This window comes from Pararge aegeria, chromosome 18, assembly GCF_905163445.1.
Source record: "Pararge aegeria chromosome 18, ilParAegt1.1, whole genome shotgun sequence".
In the NCBI taxonomy this organism is placed as follows: Eukaryota; Metazoa; Arthropoda; class Insecta; order Lepidoptera; family Nymphalidae; genus Pararge; species Pararge aegeria.
In genome coordinates, this window is record NC_053197.1 from 14,398,687 (window position 1) to 14,420,102 (window position 21,416).

The 21,416-nt window shown below is 37.7% G+C and overlaps 1 protein-coding gene across 1 annotated transcript; it reads left to right on the forward strand.

Annotated features, from left to right (window-relative positions):
- The first annotated feature begins 65 nt into the window (after positions 1–65).
- Positions 66–20,212, forward strand: LOC120631779 (uncharacterized protein K02A2.6-like). The gene is made up of 3 exons (XM_039901459.1): positions 66–3,558; positions 3,829–4,005; positions 19,956–20,212. Exons 1-3 carry the CDS (start codon positions 66–68, stop codon positions 20,210–20,212), a joined length of 3,927 nt encoding a protein of 1,308 aa, XP_039757393.1.
- Positions 20,213–21,416: the final 1,204 nt, after the last annotated feature.

A 21,416-nucleotide genomic window follows, 5' to 3' on the forward strand; every position in this document is an offset into this window, starting at 1 on the left:
TTCCCAAGTATATTACAGTGGCGCAGTCGGTATAGTTTTTTTTTGTGAAATTCAGGGCGTGCAAGATGTCGGTGGGACGGTTAGGCGAATTTAACCTTAGTTCGGGGACGTGGACAACGTACATTGAAAGGATGGAGCAATATTTTCTGGCAAACGATGTAAAAGTTAATTTACAAGTGCCTACTTTGCTCGCCTGTGTCGGTGACGCAACATACGAGCTAATGGTGGATTTGTGTTCGCCGAGGAAGCCCGGCGAGATGAAATTCAGTGAACTCGTCCAACTGGTTAAAAAGCACATCCAGCCTACGCCATCTGTTCTCGCTGAGAGGTATAAATTTCGGAAACGAACACAGACTGTGAACGAAACGGTTGCCCAGTTTGCAGCAGCTTTGAAACATTTGGCCAGAGATTGTGAATTTAAAGATAACCTTGAAGAGAATTTACGAGACCAGTTCGTATGTGGCTTGTCAAGTGAATCTACGCGGCAAAGATTGTTCTGCGAGGACAGCGTGACCTTCACGGTAGCCTTCAAAAAGGCTGTGGCGCTGGAGGCGGCGGCTAATGACGCGGCGGTAGTCGAGCAACAGGCAGCAGAGGGCGCGGTGCACGCGGTACAAGCGCGTGGCGCGCGGGCAGCTGTGGCCGTCAGGGGCGCAGCTCCACGATGGCGCGGCGAGGCTTCGAGCAGCAGGGTCCGATATTCCGGCGGTTATACTAATAATAGGGATCGTTCAATAAAACTATTGTGTGCGTGTTGTGGGAGCAGAGAACACACCAGACTAACATGTAAATATGCAGATTGGACCTGTAGAATCTGTTTGAAACCCGGACACCTGAAGCGGGTCTGTCCAAATGTAAGCAAGAAACCAGAGGGTCAGGTTCTTCGATTGGATACGGCGCGATCGGGAGTGCTGAATGGATGTGATGACATCAGCAGTGAACATGCGAGCTCGGCCGGGGAGTATGATGACGAGGGGACCGGCGGGCCAAGTGGATTATACATGGTGCAGCTTACGGGGAGTGAGCCCGTCATGGCCGAGGTTACCGTGGCGAAGAGACGGCTGACTATGCATGTGGATACCGGTTCGCCTATATCGTGTATAGGCAACAAAATGTATACGGAACTGTTTTCGGATTACCGGTTACAAGATAACAGTTATAAGTTAAAGAGTTACGACGGAAGCGTTATTAAGTGTATCGGCTATATTAAAGTGCCAGTGAGTTACGGTCCTATCAGTGAAAATCTAAATTTATATATTATACAAAACGGAGGGGTACCCCTGCTAGGTCGTGAATGGCTTACGAAGTTGTCTTTGAGTGTAATAGTGCCTAAATCGGTCCTAGCCATCAATAATGATAAACGTGATAATGTCGGGGGCGTATTCGATAAGACTAGGTTCATGAGTAAGTATCCAGCAGTGTTCAGCGGCAAGCTGGGCTGCCTGCGCAGCCAACGCGCCACGTTGCGCGTGCGCGCCGGCGCGGCGCCCGTGTTTCGCCGCGCACGCCCTCTGCCGCTGGCGCTGCGCGCGGACGTCGACGCCGAGCTACAGCGCATGCAGGCCGCAGGTATCATACAGCCCGTACCCTCCTCAGACTGGGCCTCGTGTTTGGTAGTTGTGCTCAAAAATAATGGCGCATTAAGGATTTGTGGCGATTACAAAAGTACGATCAATCCTATGCTAGAAATTGATAAATATCCGCTTCCTAGGTCCGAGGTATTATTCAATAACTTAAACGGTGGCAAAAGATTTACTAAGATCGATTTATCTGAGGCGTATAGCCAAGTAACCTTAGATGAATCAAAGAAATATACAGTTGTTAACACCCACCGGGGACTATATGTTTACAATAGACTAGTATACGGGTTAGCCTCGGCTCCGTCCATTTTCCAGCGCATTATGGAGCAATTGGTGGTAGGTATTCCTAACGTATCTATATTTTTAGATGACATTCTCATTACCGGTAAAACGGAGCACGAACATGTTAGAAATTTACATTCCGTTTTTGAAAGATTGGCAAAGGAGGGGCTCACCGTGCGGCAAGAAAAATGTAATTTTTTTGAAAAGGAAGTAAGCTACTTGGGTTTTATCATATCGGAACACGGGGTTAGGACCGACGATAGAAAGACCGAAGCCGTAGTCAAAGCACCGAAACCGGAAAACATAACTGAGTTGAAATCGTTTCTCGGAATGGTTAACTTTTATGCAAAATTCATTAAAAATATATCGATTTTATTAGCTCCCCTTTATGCATTGCTAAGAAAAGGTGTTGAATGGCAATGGACGGAAGCACAGGACAGGGCGTTCCAGGAGGTTAAGGCCGCATTAACTAGTTGCCCGGTTTTGTTGCATTATGACGAGCGGCTCCCGCTTATCGTGTCGTGCGACGCGAGCGCGCGGGGGGTGGGTGCCGTGTTGTCGCAGCGCGGGGAGGGTGGCGAGCGGCCGGTGTCGTACGCGTCGCGTACGCTGAACTCCGCGGAGTGTAATTATAGTCAAATCCAACGCGAAGCGCTGGCGATTATATTCGCGGTAAAAAAATTCCATACCTACCTGTATGGACGGAGGTTTGTTTTGCGCACCGACCATCAGCCTTTGATAGCTATTTTCGGGTCTAAAAAGGATATCCCTCATATGGCTTCCGGGCGGTTAATCCGATGGGCTATTTTACTGTCCGGTTATCAGTACGATATCGAATACGTACAATCGAAGGCAAACAGCGCCGACGCGTTATCTAGATTACCTATCGATACAGGAGAAGAGAATAACGATGCAAATACGTTTATTAAATTCATAGAAAACAAATTTCCGATTGACTCGAACCAAATTAAAATTGAATCGGGAAAGGATAAATGCATATCTCGGATTTTAGAGTTTGTTAAGACCGGCTGGCCCAAGTCAGGCTTTAAGGAACCGGACCAAGAAATGACCGCATACTGGCGGCGTCGCGAGGAGCTGTATGTGGAGAACGGGTGTCTGATGTGGGGGTGTAGAGTGGTTGTGCCGCGTGCACTTCGGCCAGCGGTTTTGGCTGAGCTGCATGGCTCCCATCTCGGCATGGTCAAATGTAAGGGACTGGCTCGCAGTTTTGTGTTTTGGCCGGGGTTAGATAATGACCTGGAGCGAATGTGCTCAGCATGTCGCACGTGTGGAGAGGTTGCGGATTTGCCACCAAAAGCGCCGGTTGTTCCGTGGTCGTGGCCGTCTAATCCATTTGATAGGGTTCACATTGATTTTTTTTCATTTAGAAATATTACGTATCTGATTTTGGTTGACGCTTACTCTAAATGGATAGAAGTTAGCCCTATGTCCACGAAGACCGCTTCGAACACGACTTTGAAGTTAAAGGAGATATTTTCGCGATTCGGAATTTGTCGCGTCCTTGTTAGTGATAATGGCCCCCCGTTTTCCAGCGAGGAATTTAAGCTATTTTTGAAAAACAATGGGATCAAACATGTCACCTCCGCCCCGTATCACCCCGCTTCGAACGGAGAAGTTGAAAACGCAGTTCGAACGGTTAAAAGATCCTTAAAGAAGGCGGACGTCGAGAAAATTTGTATTTTTAGTTTTTTACATAGATTTCTTCTGGATTATCGTAATAGTATTCACGGCACAACAGGAGATACACCTGCGAGATTGATGTTCGGGCGGCACCTTAGATCGCGATTAGACTTACTAAAATCGGGAATCGTAGAATCCGTTTCAGATCGCTTACAGCAAAGGGCGCTTGCTAAAGGGGGAACTTTTAGATGTTGGGTAGAAGGGGATAAAGTATGGGCTAAAGATTTTCGTAAGAATAAAAGTTGGTGTTCTGCGATCATTATAGGTAGGAAGGGTCAGAATATGTACGAGGTCGAGACTGTGGAGGGTTTGCGTTGGAATCGGCACACTGATCAATTGCGTTCTAACTCGGCGGTTGACGATCGAGACTCGAGTACACGGGATGGACAGCCGACAGTATCTGCTCAGGCAGCTCTAGCTGACTATGCCATCGCGGGTAATGGTAATAGCGCTATGGATGTTGATGTTGGCGAATCTCATATTGTAACGTCACCCGTTCCGAATAAACGTGACCGACGGCAACCAGTTCGTTTTGGCTTTGATTAAAATAAGTAACTAGTTAGTTGTTAAGATAAGAGAATGTAGTAGCTATTATAATATAAGATAGTTAAGATTTATTTACAAAAAGGGGGGATAATGTAGTATATATGTGGGTAGTTTGATAATGAATGTTAATCTTAAAAACTAAGTGTGTGTACTAGCCAGTTTGAAATAAACAATTGCTCGGACTACGCGTTGTTATTTCCCAAGTATATTACAGTATTCACCAATTACAATTATTGCTTGCGTTTTGAATGTAGAACTAGTTTCCGAGTGATTCTCTAACTTAAAATGTCACTTATTAATTCTTTATTGCTTTTATAAGTGAATATAAATAGACAAATGTACAGAAAAACTACTATTTTTAACACTCATACTTTTAAAACTCTCTTTTTATTATTAAAACTAATTAAAAAATTGTTTAAAAAAGTTCCGTGGACTTCCGTGTGTCTGTATGTGCGGATCCCGTATCTTGTGGTCACGATAACGAGCGAAATACTTCACTTATAGAGTTGGTTTTTTTTTTATAGGCTTCAGTATTTTGAGGAATAGAAGCCTATTACTTTTCACGGTATAATTAGATGTAGTTTAATTATTATTTAAAAATAATCTCAATTTTATTGTAATGAATGAGATTATGAGGCCTGCACTTTTGGATTTTCCAACTATTATTATTTAATATTTTTATATAGTCTGTGGCCGCAGTGTGGCGAAGGCGGTCAATCGGGCAGTTTAAATTTAGCCATGGTTCATGGGGGTGAATAATTCAAGGCATATCGGATCGAACGTGTCGCCTTGTGTATGCAGTCGAGTATTACGCAACAATGCTATATTGATTGCTGGTTGTTGCTTCTTGGAAAGCTTCTTTGACCTAAAGAACAATGTTTTTAACTTTTAGTTACATAATCTGTGGGCGATTTTAAAAGCCGCCCTGCATGGTTACCTCAGAACAATGTCATTATTGTGAGATAGCTACGGATGCGCGGTACTGTGAAATCTTAAACGTTGTTGTTATTTTTAAATCAATAATATTGTTTTAAGGTACCTTTAACAAGATGGTATTTATTAATAATCATTTTATTTCTTTTCAGTAATCAAGGCTTTTTATTAAACAAGAATTGCTATTTTAGATTTCAGTGTAACACCTTCAATGATTGATTTAAAATGAAAATCTTGTCTTTACAATATATTCCAGGAAGTTGCTGGCTGGTATCCTGCTCCTCATATTTTATTGAACTATGCGGTTCGATGTTTTCAAGGCGATCGAACAATTCATCTGGACTAAACTGACTGACATTATGCCTGGACATGTCTACTATGTTCTACTCCCACTCTTCTGCATTCAATTGATGCCAAATAGACGTTATACAGTTCAAGTGAAGCGGTGATAGCTCAGTTCGAATCTCAGCACGCACCTCTTACTTTTCTAAGTTATGTGCGTTTTAAGCAATTAAAATATCACTTGCTTCAACGTTGAAGGAAAACATCGTGAGAAAACCTACATACCTGAGAGTTCTCCATAATGTTCTCAAAGATGTGTGAAGTCCGCCAGTCCGCACTGGGCCAGCGTGGTGGACCCTAACCCCTTCTCATTGTAGAAGGAGACCCGTGCCATGTAGTGGGTCGGTACTGGGTTGATATGATGATACAGCTCAATAAACTCCCGCAACGTTACAATCAAAGCTAACTGAACAATCTCCACATAAAACACCGGTATTTATTTTTGTTTGCATAGTATGCCAATACTGCATAGTCCTCTCGTATTCACTGGAATATTCTAATAAATAAAAACGAGCAATAATTGTATATACATATGTATATTTACTTTGCGGAGTTTCGTGTATTATTATTAACTAGCTGACCCGTGCAACTTTGTTGCACCAATAACCGATTACCGGAAAATACAAATAAAATAACATTATCTAAAAATGAATCCTAGCTAGATCGATTTATCGCCCCCGAAACCCCCTGTATACTAAATTTCATGAAAATCGTTGGAGCCGATTCCGAGATTCCAATTATATATATACAAGAATTGCTCGTTTAAAGATATAAGATAAGATAAGCTATGAAGTTCTTATTGACTAACAAAGATATTGTTATTTTTGACCATATTTATGACTTCATGGTTATCCACTGCTCTCGATTAATTTAAACTAAACGGCCGATTAACGCAGTGGGCAGCGACCCTGCTTTCTGAGACCAAGGGCCTGGGTTCGATTCCCACAACTGGAAAATGTTTCTGTGATAAACATGAATGTTTTTCAGTGTCTGGGTGTTTATCTATATTTTATAAGGATATATGTATATTATTCATCAGTCGTCTTAGTACCCATAACACAAGCTACGCTTACTTTGGGGCTAGCTGGCGATGTGTTTATTATCGTAGTATATTTATTTATTTATTTAAACTTTCTCGACAGAAAACAAAAATTACAAAATTACCTGGAAAGACATTTTTTCAGTATGAATAAAAATTATTAGTTATCAATTAAAATTTTGGGATAAATAAAGACTACTTTAAATGTTGGGATTGCTTATTATTTAGGTTAAATTTAATTTTCTAACAAACTAAAAACTGCAAAAAGAGTGGAAATAGGAAAGCGCACGGAGCGGCTACGTAGCATTCTAGTTTGCAACGTTCTGAAATCGAGTCCGGTCATGTAGTATGAAGTGTGGAACCCTAAAAATAAATAAACCTTAATTAGGTTTGGCTCTACTTTATTATTCTTTGAAGCATAATATAGTAAGGTACACAATAAAGTTTTAGCCCCATATTTCCAGTTACATTGTTAACTTAACAATAGATTCAATAGCGATATTCACTTAAGGTTACTTAGAAAGACTTTTGAATTCCTAAGTTCTACCGAATCGATTTTTAGCAAAATTTAGCTATTACCTACGCTTATCGAACTTGTAGGTAACTGTAATATTTAACTTTATCTTTGTAGGTAACTGTAATATAGCTTTAAAAAAAAAATGCAAATGCCGTAAATACTCCGTTATTTATAATGACTACGTTTTTGCGGCGCTTGCGTTTGAGACTCAGGGCCCATGGTCTTCCGACACGAAAAATGTTATTAACATCGTGTCCCAAAAAATGGTCCTTACGTCTGGTGACCTAAGAGCCAGCTCTTATTTATGCATTCTGAAAGCATTACTAAATCGATATGAGTTTCCGATTTACAAGCTGTATGTTGAACTCCACGTAGGGCTGCCTGGACGCAGAAATTCTAATTTGTATTTTTTTTATATTGCATATTAATAATTAATGTAAGTTTTTTTTTTATTTAGTTTAGTTTTTAATGCTATGTAATAGTGTAGATGGGTCATAGTAACCAAATCAAAATAACCAAATAAAAATAAATTATATGAACGGCTAAGTCTAGCAATTCAAAGGGGCAATAGCGCCAGCATTTTGGTTCCATGCCCATAAGTAAACAGTTGGACGGCTTATATTTATTGTAAATATTAATTTTAGTTTGTAATTATTATTTCCCTAGTAAAATATATTTTTCGTTGGTTTATTAATAAAGAATAAATGACATACATTTAAGTAATAATTGATTTATCAAGCAGATGGATGGTAAGCGGAAAATCATCGCCTTCATCAGAACACCACTTCGCAGAACATTATGAAAATAAAGCTTATTTTGCTATACTCCGCGAACAGCAGGAGATTCTGTATGGTGTAATTTATAATTACTTCAATCCGTATACTCCACACCAAACAGATCCTCTGCAATGTACGAGTACGTTCTACGCACGTTTCGCTCCAAACCGGAGCATCCTCGGGAGAGACTTTACAATGAATAATTGTTAGCTTAACAAGTTATTCTCCTGCTGTTCGCGGAGTATAGTAAATTAAATTCAAATTCAAAATTCATTTATTTCAAGTAGGTCTTTTTTATAAGCACTTTTGAAACGTCAAGTATGTATGTTTGTAGTAACTCAACCACCGGTTCGGAAAGCAGATTCTACCGAGAAGAGCCGGCAAGAAACAATAGTTGCTCTTTTCCAACATCAACATTTACAATCATTTTTCTATCTTGCGGGAGATGAGAGCGAGGCTGGCTGCTTCCAATCTACCTTGTCATTAAGGAATTCATTGAATGTATAGTAACCTCGCTGTATTAGATGTGTTTTTACACATTTTTTAAATTTTAAGTATTGGTAGGTCAAGAATTACCTTAGGAATCATGTTGTAAAAGCTTAAATTAAGCTTAATTTTCATAATATTTTATGGATTTCCGCAAAGTAACGCCTGCTTCTATCCAATATTCGCAGAACATGGAAGTAGCACGTACTACAAAATGCCGCCCTGTGTGCATCAAACCGTGTTAAGTCTCATGGGCTTGTAATAACACCGGCATCCTCGCCCTTCAGACCGGACTACAACAATAAATATAACAATGTATTGTGAGGAGGTTCCTAACTCTGGAGCCCTGACCTCCGGTTGCTTGGGCATTTAAAAGCCCCACAAGCGGAGGGTGGATGTTTTTTGACGTGACAACGTCTTATAATTTCATGGAGCCGGCTGCACGCACGAAAAAACATGACGTATGCGGCGTTACCTCGCTCTGAGGCGTTCCATTCAAGGCTTGAAGTGCAAGCGAGAGCGCGGAACGAGCGACAAAGTGGCACAGTCGGCCTCCGCGTTCGACATCTGTCTCTCTCCTACTTGAGTGAGCGATGCGTCCGCGTGGACAGCTTCTATACAATAATACACTTACATGTTTTCGGCAAGGATGAAGTGCAGTGAAAAGTGAATGTGGTGTCAATTGTTTATAGCAACGATAATATCTATCAAACAAATAAAATTAAAATTTTCGTTTGAAAAATGCAACCATTCCATTAGTATTTTCGTACGACGTTGTCACGTTCAACTATCGTCAGTAAGCCGACTTTACAGACAACCAATTTTTTTTTTATATAAATTTTTAATAGTGTTTTTTATTTTATTTTTAAGCATTGTTAAGAGTTTAAAAAAAAATGAAAAAGAATAAATGATAGAAAATTTTAAGGGAAAACGAACTGTTACAATATAAATATTGGAAGCCAAAATTAACTCGCTGTGCAGTTTACTAGGCTACATAAAATTGCTAATTCATTCAAGGGCAATTGTTTATTATTTTATAACAAATTACCGACTGAACCGAGAGATGCCTCTCAATAAATTCAAATTTTATATAAAACGTAAACTTTCAGAAAAATCAATGCAATATAATGTTAAGGATTACTTAAACGACATTAAAAGCTTGGGTGTGAACTACTTTAACTTTATAGCTTAATATTAATTTACTGTGAAATGGTGATAACAAAAAAAATACCTGGCTAAGTTTGTTGTAAGCTCTTTTTATACCAGTTTACTCGTAGCTTTAGGTTTAAGTTGGCGAACGAAGTTATCACCATCCACTTACAATTATGTAAACCCATATGTATGAACGCTTTATAAGTACCTGTGATAAGACACTATGAATAAAAAAAAATTGAATTTGAATTTGAATACATTGGCGGCAGAACTAAGCAATACTTCCCCGAATGAGCTCTGGCACGCTCTACTACATTCAACAGCTCTGAAAATATTACACTCCTTTTTTTGTATTGTCGGATAAAACAAAATATCATGATTTAAATAGAAGTAAAACTAAATCATATTACTGGAATAGTAAATAGTTTTACTAATTGTATTGCAACTTAGCTGTTTTTTGACTAATTATTCAGAGGGTAGTATAGTTAGATATTGAAAACTGCCGAGGATTCGGCCTGAATATTAAAATGAACCCAAGGGTCATTGAGTTATATTAGTAGAGACGTTACTACTCATCACTATTGTGTTCCGTACATTAACACCGCTTACTAATTAGTTGCGCGCTAGCTCCTGAGCGCGGGAATTGTTGTGATTGTTTGAATCTCTCTCTCTTTCTCTCTCTACTTTCTCCGTTTCGAACTTGTATAAAACGATTTACAAACCCCGAGGGAACCGTTTGTTTCCCTTGAAGAAAAATAAGCATATGCTATTCTCTGTACTTTTGACTAAAGCTATGCCAGAAATTAAATTTATTGGTAGCTTAGTTAAGACGTGAAGGAAGGACAAAGAAATAAAAAAACACGCTTTTGCATTAATAATTGATGCCATTATATACTTTTTTAATTCTATATTTTATCATGCAGTAGTGTATGATTACAAGAAATAAACTGCATTCACTGCATAAAAATGGTGGGAAAATTGCGTATAAATTGGTAAAGGCGTTTTGGAGATACGCCGAAGTACAGCAGAAATATTTTAAATTGTAGGTTCTGATAAATACACTTTGTCTACTTTCATATGCATTTTGTGATAAGCTTTTATTTTGTCATCATAAGCAGATACGTTTTCTGTCATTTTTTTTACATACATTTTTGGAAATGGAAATGTTCTGAGCTGTGCATGTTATGCGGCTTATTTACCTCAGAGCAGGTACCTAAATCGGTGGGACCACAGACCCTTAATGATTTTAGGATATGTTTTAGGTTTAAGATAGGTTTAAAAAAATACATATAAGCTCAGAAGAATTAAGGCCTTAATATTTATTATTTAGTATAGAAGGCCTTAATTCTTCTGAGCTTATATGTATTTTTTTAAACCTATCTTAAACCTAAAACATATCCTAAAATCAGAGTCAACTTCAGTGTACCTTAAAAATGATCCAAAATTGCTATGTATTATCTTTAGGTTAATTGAAAGCCTGCGGGATGTTATTGGAATTAATACAATTCCCGTTAGAAAAGCTTTACTTTAGGCATTCTAGATTTTGGTTCTAAATCTAGATCAAGGCTATCATAATATGTTAGTATTGAAAATGCTTTCTGGTATAATAACAAGATAGCGTATAACTTAGAGTCCTTGACATAAATAGTTGAGTCTAAACGCACGAATTCGAATAACATTTAGCGTCATATTTCGATTATTTTCACACGACTGTCCAAAAAGAAATGCAATGTTTTCAGGGTTTATGTTCGTATGTTTGTATGATTCTTCATTCCGCCATAACTTCTTAAGATCGTCACCGGATGTTGTAATTAGCTTTTTTTATTTTTAATGATTTGTAGAGTCAACGGAGGCTGTGTGTTTGCCTTACACTTAAAACAATAAAAGTTTACGGGTATGTCTAGGCATTTATTTTAAAATTACCATTTTAAATTGTTTTTATAAAACGTCTTTCAATAAAATGTTTCATCTAGGTACAATATTTTAGGTCTTCTCCCTGTGGCATAGCCGTGGGAAGTCTTGTGTAGTATTTTTTATTTTATTCCAATAAGTAACAGAAAAGTAAAGGAAATATGGTAAATATAACATATCTATTACCTTTTTAAAAGCTACATATATTATTAAAAGTTCAAGTTTTTAAACCTAAATAACAACAATATGGAAGCTGTATGGCGCCAATGGTGTTTTTAAATTTATTTAATTACGTTCTTATTTCAAACACGTAGAAGATAAAATAGAAGAACTGAATAAATTAGATAGATTGGTAAGCACTTGTACTGTGTTATGAGATCTTTATTAAGCTAATGGTGATCATATTTAAAGTTTATTATGTCATGTATGATAGACTTGAATTTACTTAATAATATCAATATAAAAAGTAAAAAAAATACTACGAATGTGCTTTAGGGTAATACTAATTTATGTTAGCAATTCTAATAATCGTAGGCATTAAGTTGGCCACTTCAAATATAATGAGAGAATGATGGTGGCGCGGGGAGAATCCTTGTTGTAGAGAAAGCTGATTGTAGAGGCGTTCCTTTCTTTTGCTTTTATATTAGCACTATTTCCCAATCGACACTGCTTCAACCAAGTGCTCTAGATAGCAAGCAGTGTTGATAGACAAGCCTTTTCCAGTCGTTTATTTTTAAGTGGAAAATAGTTTCATAATTAGGTACTGAATCATTGCATGAATTGAATTTGCAAGAACATATTTTATTTTACTATTTTTTTGACGGCCCTTTGGCACAGCGATCCTGTTTTCTGAGTCAACGCTCTGAGTTGGATACCCACAACTGAAAAATATTTGTGAGATGAACATGAATGTTTTTCAGTGTCAGGCTGTTTATTTATATATAAGTATTTATGTATATTGTTCATAACTAGCGGACCCGCGCGACTTCGTCCGCGAATGAGCCGACTTAAAGAAATATTCGTATGTTGTCGCTGACTGTTTTAAAGAACTTTAAAGAAACAACAATTCCGATAATTCCGATATACTAACTACATACTTTAGTCGGTAGGCGTAACGTTTATCGTTCACGCACATCGCACGCATCAGAGATCTCTCAAAAAGGATATTTTTGGCAGTTTTTGCCCGAGATTCCAATATAAATGAATCCTAGCTAGATCGATTTATCGCCCCCGAAACTCCCTGTATACTAAATTTCATGAAAATCGTTGGAGCCGATTCCGAGATTCCAATTATATCTTAATATATATAAATCTCCTGTCACGATGGTTGTCCGCGATGGACTCCTAAACTACTTAACCGATTTAAAATTAAATTGGCTCACCGTGAGCGGTCTGGTCCAACTTAAGAGATAGGATAGCTTAGATCTTTAATTATAGTCACAATTTTATTTTATTGCAAATTATTTGTCTATAATTAATTGGCAGTCACATGTTATATATATATACTACTATACTCTTTTAAAGCTTAGCGATATTGAATACTTTAAAAACAAAATCAAACGCAGACGAAGTCGCGGGCAACAGCTAGTATACCTATATATATACTCGTATATACGAGAACTGCTCGTTTAAAGATATAAGATAAATATTCATAGTTCATCATGGTTCCCATAAAACAAGCTCGGTATGCTATTTTTGGGGCGTGTGCATTGTCGCAGTATGTTTATTTATTATTTTTATCGTTACTTATGCAATATATTTCTCAGTGAACAGTCAAATTAGCAGAAGGTGTAAGATATGAGTCCATATTTTATGGTTAACAAAAGCGAACTCGAAATTATTTTGAAACTGATATTAAATAAGGATTTTTTTCGATCGATATAAGATGCTATATGATACAAGCATATAGTTGAGAAAACAGATAAAATTGGATTAGAATTTAGTGTGTACATGACAATATGTGTTTCCCGCTACTTCGTTAACCTACAATGGTGATAAGTAATATTTTATATATTATTTTTTACCTCTATAGCAGTGGCGTGCACTGGGTTTCTTACCAGGGTATGCAAACAGCAGAAAAATTGCATAAAATGGCCAAAATCCTCCTCATATACGACCTATATATAAATTTTAGGGAATGCACAAAAGCACTGCATATGCTTTTGTGCACGCCACTGCTCACACAATACTATTATATAACATAATCGAAGCGCAACTAGTGTAATATTTATTATTGTATAGTTTCGGTGGTCATCCTTGGCCTTCATCGTCAGTTTGACGCGACTAAATGGTAATTATTTTCGAAAGAAAATGGTCAAGGTACATTGAAAAATACACAAATCTAGCTAGTTAGTACTTTTCTTATTAAATAAATCTGTACTTAATAAAACTACAAAAAAAACCGTGAGTCAAGTGTTTCTCATTGATTAGTGGAGCTTTTTAGGACACCGCTACTTCCGGTAAAAACTACCGTCATGCTTATTTTTGCTGACAAGCAGCATTGTTGCGTTGCATTTGCTCGTTTTCGCCAAACCCTAATTCCTAAAGATAAAAATCGTTATTTATTACTCCTCAAAGAACAAATCTTTGAGGAGTAAGGACAATACTAATATTTTTAAACCGGCCAATTTGGTTTAGCTAAGTTCGTAGTTAGTATACTGCAGAAAAGAAGCGGTGATAGCGCGGAGAAGCGGTTATAGCGTAGTGGGTAGTAGCTCGACTTCACTTTCGGCGGGCCAAAGTTCGAATCCCAGCCCGCACTTCTAACTTATCTAAGTTATGTTCGTTTTAAGCAATTCGTCACACGTCGTTACGCGTCAACAGGAAACCTGCATACCTGAGAGTTCTACATAATGTTCTCAAAGGTATATGGAGTCCACCAATCAGCACTGGGCCAGCGTGGTGGACTACGGCCTTAACCCCTTTCTCATAGTGGGAGGAGACCCGTGCCCTGTAGTGGCACCTGTTTTTTTTATATTAATGAATTTACCTATTCACAACATCATTGAAAAGAGTGGGTATATAGTCTGTCAATACATAACGCATTCGTTGTTTAAAGTTAAGCTTCGAAACACATTTGGCCTTGCTCCAGGATAACTTGTTTTTGATGCACTTACAACTTTTCACTAAAATGTCACGTGTGCACATTGGAATTGTCGATAAGTGGTGTTTATACAACATTTACAGTAGTTTATATATAATCTGTAGGTGCAACTAGCAGTTATATTATTATGGGCAACACTGGAAATACTTTATGTATTTTATGCTTATTTTTTTGTAAATATTTTCCGAGTTCCTCACTAATTTTACTTCCACTGGTTGGAAGCATTAACTATAAAAGCTTGCAATTGAAGAAAATATAGTTCATGCTCCTAATTTAATTTAATTTATTATGTAGCTATTCCTGTATATTTTTAAAGAAAGAAAGAAAAGGTTTTTATCAGGCCAGTAAAAATACTTTTTTTTATAAAGCTATAACGACACTGACCAAATAATTGTCACCCACCAATTTATGGGGAAATCTTTTTAGATAAACAGGAATTCAAAAATTATTCGGGTTTAATCTTAACGTAAAGGTATCTTTAGAACCCTGTTTGAAAAAGAAAATGTTTCTTGATGAAAAATAAATAAAATTTAAACCACTTTCAATTTGTTTCCTAAACATTTGTTAATTTTATTATAAGAGCATTCCTTGTATTAACTTTTTCGCTTAAAAATAATCAATCCTTTAAATACATCGTTTTGTACCTATATACTTTTGTAGAACTTATTTTGCTTTTATTAATATCTAGGTGAATTACTTGGTTTCAGCCGATGAAATATTTCTGAACTGCAAAGTTTATGTAAGTTAAGAACATTCTTAGATTAATGACAGGTCACCGCTGCGTTCCAAATAAGTAAATAACGCTCTGCCTAAGAAAAAATAAATTGTTTTTTATCGTACTACAAGTTAGCGCTTGACTGCAATCTCATCTCAGTGGTCAGTTATAATGCTGTATTAGATGTTAGCGGGCTAATTTGTAAGGGGCATATAGCAGTTTTATTAAGCCCATAACCTTAATCGGTTTCAACGCGTTCAAAGTAATGTAGATACATTTCTCAGCGGCTCGTCGTTGTTTTTAGGCCGAAAAGTAATATAATTCGAAGGCAAAGCAAATATACAGTATCACCGAAAACTTTATTATTTTTAAAACCTATCATATTAATAAATGTTTTTAACGATATCGTAAAAAAATATTAAAACCTATCCAGTTAAAGTGCTAAAATTGGATTTTTCTTTTTTTTGATGTCCAGAAGTGTTTTGGATAACTGGAACTAATTAGAAATACCTATCCAGCTTCTTTTTACTAAGACTCACGTCATAAATACGATAAATGCATATACTATTAAGTACCATTTAATCCATTGATATAACCTTTCTATACACTACGTAGAATCGTAAGACTTACCTTCATGTAGGAAAATTTTGATCGTTCGAGTTACGTAAAAAGTTTTTCATCAGCGCGGCGAGCAACCTCTCTATAACGTGTTAGCAAGCGACTGAGGGCTTCTGGGGAAACCCTCGCGTTATATACTCGGGGGGTGGTGATTCACGAGCAACATCGGCAAGTTCTGACTGTGGGGTGGGTTTTTCTTTTAATGTTTAGCAATTTATTTAGGTTGATATCTTGCCAAAAATGGCCGATGAATGGGTTCTTTTTAGGGTAACGAAACGAATTAGCACAAATTAGTGAATAGTAGCTTTAAGTAAGGAAAAAATGTGGACACAATGGCATGCCTATTAATAGATTAAAACTTAATAGGTCTATTTTTATTAAGGTTTTATATTCAATGCTGAAAAAATGGTTTTAGATTCGCTACTTTTTCCGTTTACACTTTATTTTTCTTTTTTCCGCTCTAGAGTCATCATCATATCAACCCATTACCGGCCCACTACAGGCCTCCTACCACAATGAGAAGGGGTTAAGGCTGTAGTCCACCCGCTGGCCCAGTGTGGATTGGTGGACTCCACATAACTTTGAGAACATTATGGCAGGCCTGCAGGTTTGCTCACGATGGTTTCCTTTACCGTTGCAGCAAGTGATATTTTTAGAAAAGTTAGAGATGCGTGATGGAATTTGAACTCGGCCTCCCCGAAAGGGAGGTCGAGCCCCTACCCACTGCGATATCACCGCTTCTGTAGAGTAAACTAGTCTAAACTCTTTACTCTTTATCTACGTCACACTGCTGGACACAGGCCTGTTTGAACCTAGGAGAGAGGGTTTAAAGAGCATGAAACCACCACGCTGCTTTAAATAGTAAACCCAATGCCTAACCAACATTGGCCTGACCCGGGATTTGAACCAAGGCCTAAGCCTAGAACACTACTTCCAAATCCTTTTCCACTCCAACGAAAAAGTTAAATTAGGATCGGTTCAGCATTTCTTGCAATAAACATATGTATACATAATATCCTAGATTGTTCTTCGCAAACCTTGCTACCGGTCTCTAAACTTCCAGTCACAATGGCTTCAGCCAGTTTTCTGAAACTTTTGCAAAGAACTGGTCGTAACACTGATGATTTTTATCCAATTCAAGTTAGCCTTTGAATGTATCGTCATCTGGTAAGTTATACTGCAGTCGTTATACGCCAACGGGGAGACCTGTCAGATGGTATAGTCAATTAAAACTGGAATATCGTGCCGGATAGCGAAATCGCTGAGCACCACGTCTTTGTCGGTAGGGTGGTAACTAGCCACGGCCAAAGCCTCTGACCACAAATTACCTATTAGCTATCACGCAGACTAAGGAAAGATAGTAATAAAATGTACATACATGAAAACATGGTCGTCGTCTCTACGTGATCAAATTAGAAATGTGGAGATTCGTAGAAGAATTTACCGACATATCTCAATGAGTCGTGAAGCTGAAGTGGCAATGGGTGGAGCACATAGCTCGGAGAAAGGATGGACGGGGCTACCATTCCAGCACGTTGACGTCCAGAGCGCACGTTGAAGCGCAGAGTTTGTCGACCCCAACAAGGTGGATAAACGACGTTAAGCGCATCGCAGGTAGCCGCTGGATCCAAGCGGCACAAAACCGTAGAATTTGGAACTCTCTACAAAAGTCCGATACCCAGCAGTGAACGTCTATCGGTTGATATGATGATGATTCTTCTAGTATAATTGACTACTAAAAGTGACGTCAAAATACATTTGGAGCATAGGTACTACTATAGTGTCATAAGGAGTCATGGCCCCGATTGCCAAATAAAGAAAACAAACTATTGATTCAAGTTATTACCATTATTATTCACGGATTCATTTCTTGCGCAAACAAAATCAGCTACGCCGTAGTCGTGCTACGAGGCTACGGGTGATTTTAATTAGGACAGTCATAATAATTTTATATATTTCGCCGTTGATAGTTAATACCCTGGTATAAAGAAGAGATACAGTAATCCGACATCTTTGGTGTCGTGGTAAATGCCGGAATCGTACTCGTTTTTTTTTTTAACCTGAGCAATTTTTCAGAGTTGAAGAGATGATGAGATTAGATATTAAATTCAATTTACTGAACAACTTTAATTTAATATCTATTAAATATAAATCATTTAATTTTCCAAGATAGTATATATGTGTTTTAGGTGATTTTTAATTTTTTTTTCGCTACCATTGTTACATTAAAATAGTGCGTGCAAAATTAACTTATACCATGACTATTGATAGGTTTACTTACGTATCGAATGCATATTGTGTGGGTGAACTTGCATTTTCATAAATACAGATACCAACAAAAACATAATTTATGTAAAAAGGGTAAAACTTTGCTCGTATGTTACGTTGTATATTTGTATGAAAGACCTATGTTTTCAAAGTTAAAGACGCCGACATTGGTAAATTATAATAAATACTTATATCTACGTTTTTTTCGATTTCACCTTTTCTGGGTGGTAAAAAAGTGGGTGAAAGTTTCTGTTTTTTTTTTATAACTAAGTCTACAAACCTTAATCAATAGTTTTCAAGAAAAAAATAGTTTTCAATTAATGCATATACGTCAGTTAAGAAAATATTTTATGTTTGGAAGTTTGTATGAAATTACAATGTTTTTGAAGTCAGATACGACTAGAATAAAATTCCCATTTAGGTTAATAGTTATCAAACGAGAAATTTATAAAGCGAAAATTAAGAAGAGAAAAAGAGAGCTATGACATAAGGTGGTCAAATTAGAACTCTTTGAAATTTTTGATTTAATTATATTTGAGATACAATTGAGTGCTTACCAATGAATATGTATAATAAATTGTTATACTTTAAGATTTCTTAAACTGCAACTAAACATGTTAAATATTTTTTCGTGTTTCAAGCATTATCTTCATCGAAATCGCTATGTAGCGATAAGGCCACCAAATTGTACTCTCTTGCTATGTATTTATATCTCTGTAACTACTTTTTTTATTAAGTGTACATTAAAAGTGTATTCATTCATTAAAATTAAAACATGAAAAAAGGGAAAGCACGAATATATTTAATCTTTAATCCGAATATTTTCGATTGGATTGATTATTGACATCGGGCATTAGCGTTATTGTTAGTTGCAGTCACTTCGGACAATGGCAATTTCGAATCAAAATATAAGGAATAAAAAACCGACAAAAAACAAGAACGCACTGCCAAACCCACAAACTTGCCGTAGTAGCGTAAAATGTAGATAGTAAAAATGTGTAGAAATAACATTTTCATGAGATTTTATCTCTTTTTATAGGTTTGTCGAGGATGATTATAATAATTTTAAGTGCATGGCTGCGAAACAAATCACACTATGTACATTGTATAGTTTGAAGTAACGACGCCAGGGTTCGATTCCCACAACTGGAAAATGTTTGTGTGATGATTATATATTTTTCAGTTTCTGGGTGTATATCTGTATATTATAAGTATTTATTTATATTATTCATCAGTTGTCTTAGTACCCATTACACAAGCTACGCTTACTTTGGGGCTAGATGGCGATTTGTGTAGTTATATATATCATGACGGCTTTGCCAGCCGATTTGCGCAGTGGGCAGCAACCCTGCTTTTGACTACAAGGCCGTGGGTTTCCCACAACTGGAAAATGTTACTGTGATGAACATGAATTATTTTCAGTGTCTGGATATTTGTCTGTATATTATATAAGGATTCATGTAAAGTTCTCATTAAAATATTCATCAGTCATCTTAGCAGCCATAACTCAAGCTACGCCTACTTTGGGGCTAGATTGCGATCTGTGTATTGTCGCAATATATTTATTTATATATAAACATATACATAACTTGAAGGAAGGTAATAGCCGTAAAAGAGCTATAAGAATAGCTATAGCCGCTAGCACGAGAGTAGCCAAAATTGCCAGAAAAGAACCCTAAGGGACACCAGAGCTACAAGAGACAAAATAACCTTAAGAGCAAGAAATACAACAAATGTTGTATAAGCTTTTAGAAGTGTCCGCTAGTCGCCCTATCGCTATATGATTTAGAATAGTTGCAAGCGCCAAAATAGGCTCGTGAGAAAATTAAGCGAGAAAAGCCGCAAAAGCTAGAAGTTAAATTTTTTCATAGTATTAATTAACAGACAAAGCAGATGGCCCTGATGATCTGTGGGAAAACTATCGCCTATAAACAGAGCTAAATTTCGCTGAGCTTGCCACGAACACGTCCTTTGCCCATCAACCAGAAGCCCCGTTCAACCCTGCCAAAATCAGAACACAGCGTTGCATCAATGCTGCTTGGCGGCAGAAGCATGGCAATAGTAATTCCCCACACGAGCTCCGTCACAAAAAGCTCATATTAGATCAAAGAGAAGCTATATCTGCAAGAGACGTGATTAAAGGGGCAAAAGGCAAAGAGGTGAGAAAGAGCCAGAAGTCCAAAAAGAGCCCTTCGCAAGAGTCGAAAGAGCCGCAAGAGCAGCACGAGATGGTTGAGCCCTAAGAGCTACAAATACAAAATGATATACCATCAAAGGCATGCCCATAGGACCTCAAAAGTTTCAAAGGTCCGACTAGACAAAATGCACGATGTCGTCACGTCTAGGTAGTGTTTCAATCAATTGTTGGCAGGCTCCCAGCGACTGTGCGGCGCCCGCATTGAGGCTACTGCACACTGGACCTTAAGCTGACTACACATTGACCGGGCGATTTGGCTTGTGGACAATTGCACTAAATAGTTGACGACTACGGATCATGAGGTTAAGATTCCCACATTGGGTCAAAAATAAATGGATTTTTTTATACTAGTTAGCCTTTGACTGCAATTTTGTGTATAGCAGTTATTTTAAACCTATACTTATTCCGTATATTTTCTACGCGACATCGTACCGGGACGCTAAGTCGCTTAGTGCCACCGCTGGTAACCACCCTACCGTTTTTGTCGGTAGGGTTACTAGCTGCGGCCGAAGCCTCCAAGGTATAAATTGGGTTTTAGGTTTTTCTGTGAAGAAAATACAATCTGAAATTAGTGATTCGGAAAGTTCGGTTAAGCCGCCAGGATTGGTTATTATTACTAAACCGTTAAACTAATCGTTAAATCGTTTTGCTTTTGAGTTTTGGTTTCTTTTATCCTTCTTTTTTTTAAAGAGGAGGCCTTTGACACGTCTGGCCTTTTGTGTTTACAGTAACAGAAATAAGAAGGAATTTTCGGGGACTATATGAAGCGGTGATAGCCCAGAGGGTAGGAGCTCGACTTCACTTTCGGGGGGGCGAGTTAGAATCCCGGCACGCACCTCTCTCTTTTCTAAGTTATGTACGTTTTACGTAATTAAAATATCACTTGCTTCAACGGTGAAGGAAAACATCGTGAGGAAACCTGCATGCCTGAGAATTCTACAAAGGTGTGTAGAGTCCACCAATCCGCACAGGGCCAGTGTGGTGGTCTATGGCCTTAACCCCTTTTAATTGTGGGAGGAGACCCATGCCCTGTAGTGGGCTGGTAATGGTTTTATATGATGATGCTATGATCATCATAGCATTTTATATCGATTGAAAATCCACGAAATACTTATTAAATATCAGTTTTAAAATACGTACAATACTTTCGTATTTAGAAAGGAAGAATTGTATTTATTAAAACGTTCTCACTGCCATACAGCGACATGTAACACAAGCTACCGAAACCGCGGTAGGAGGGCGCTGTTTTC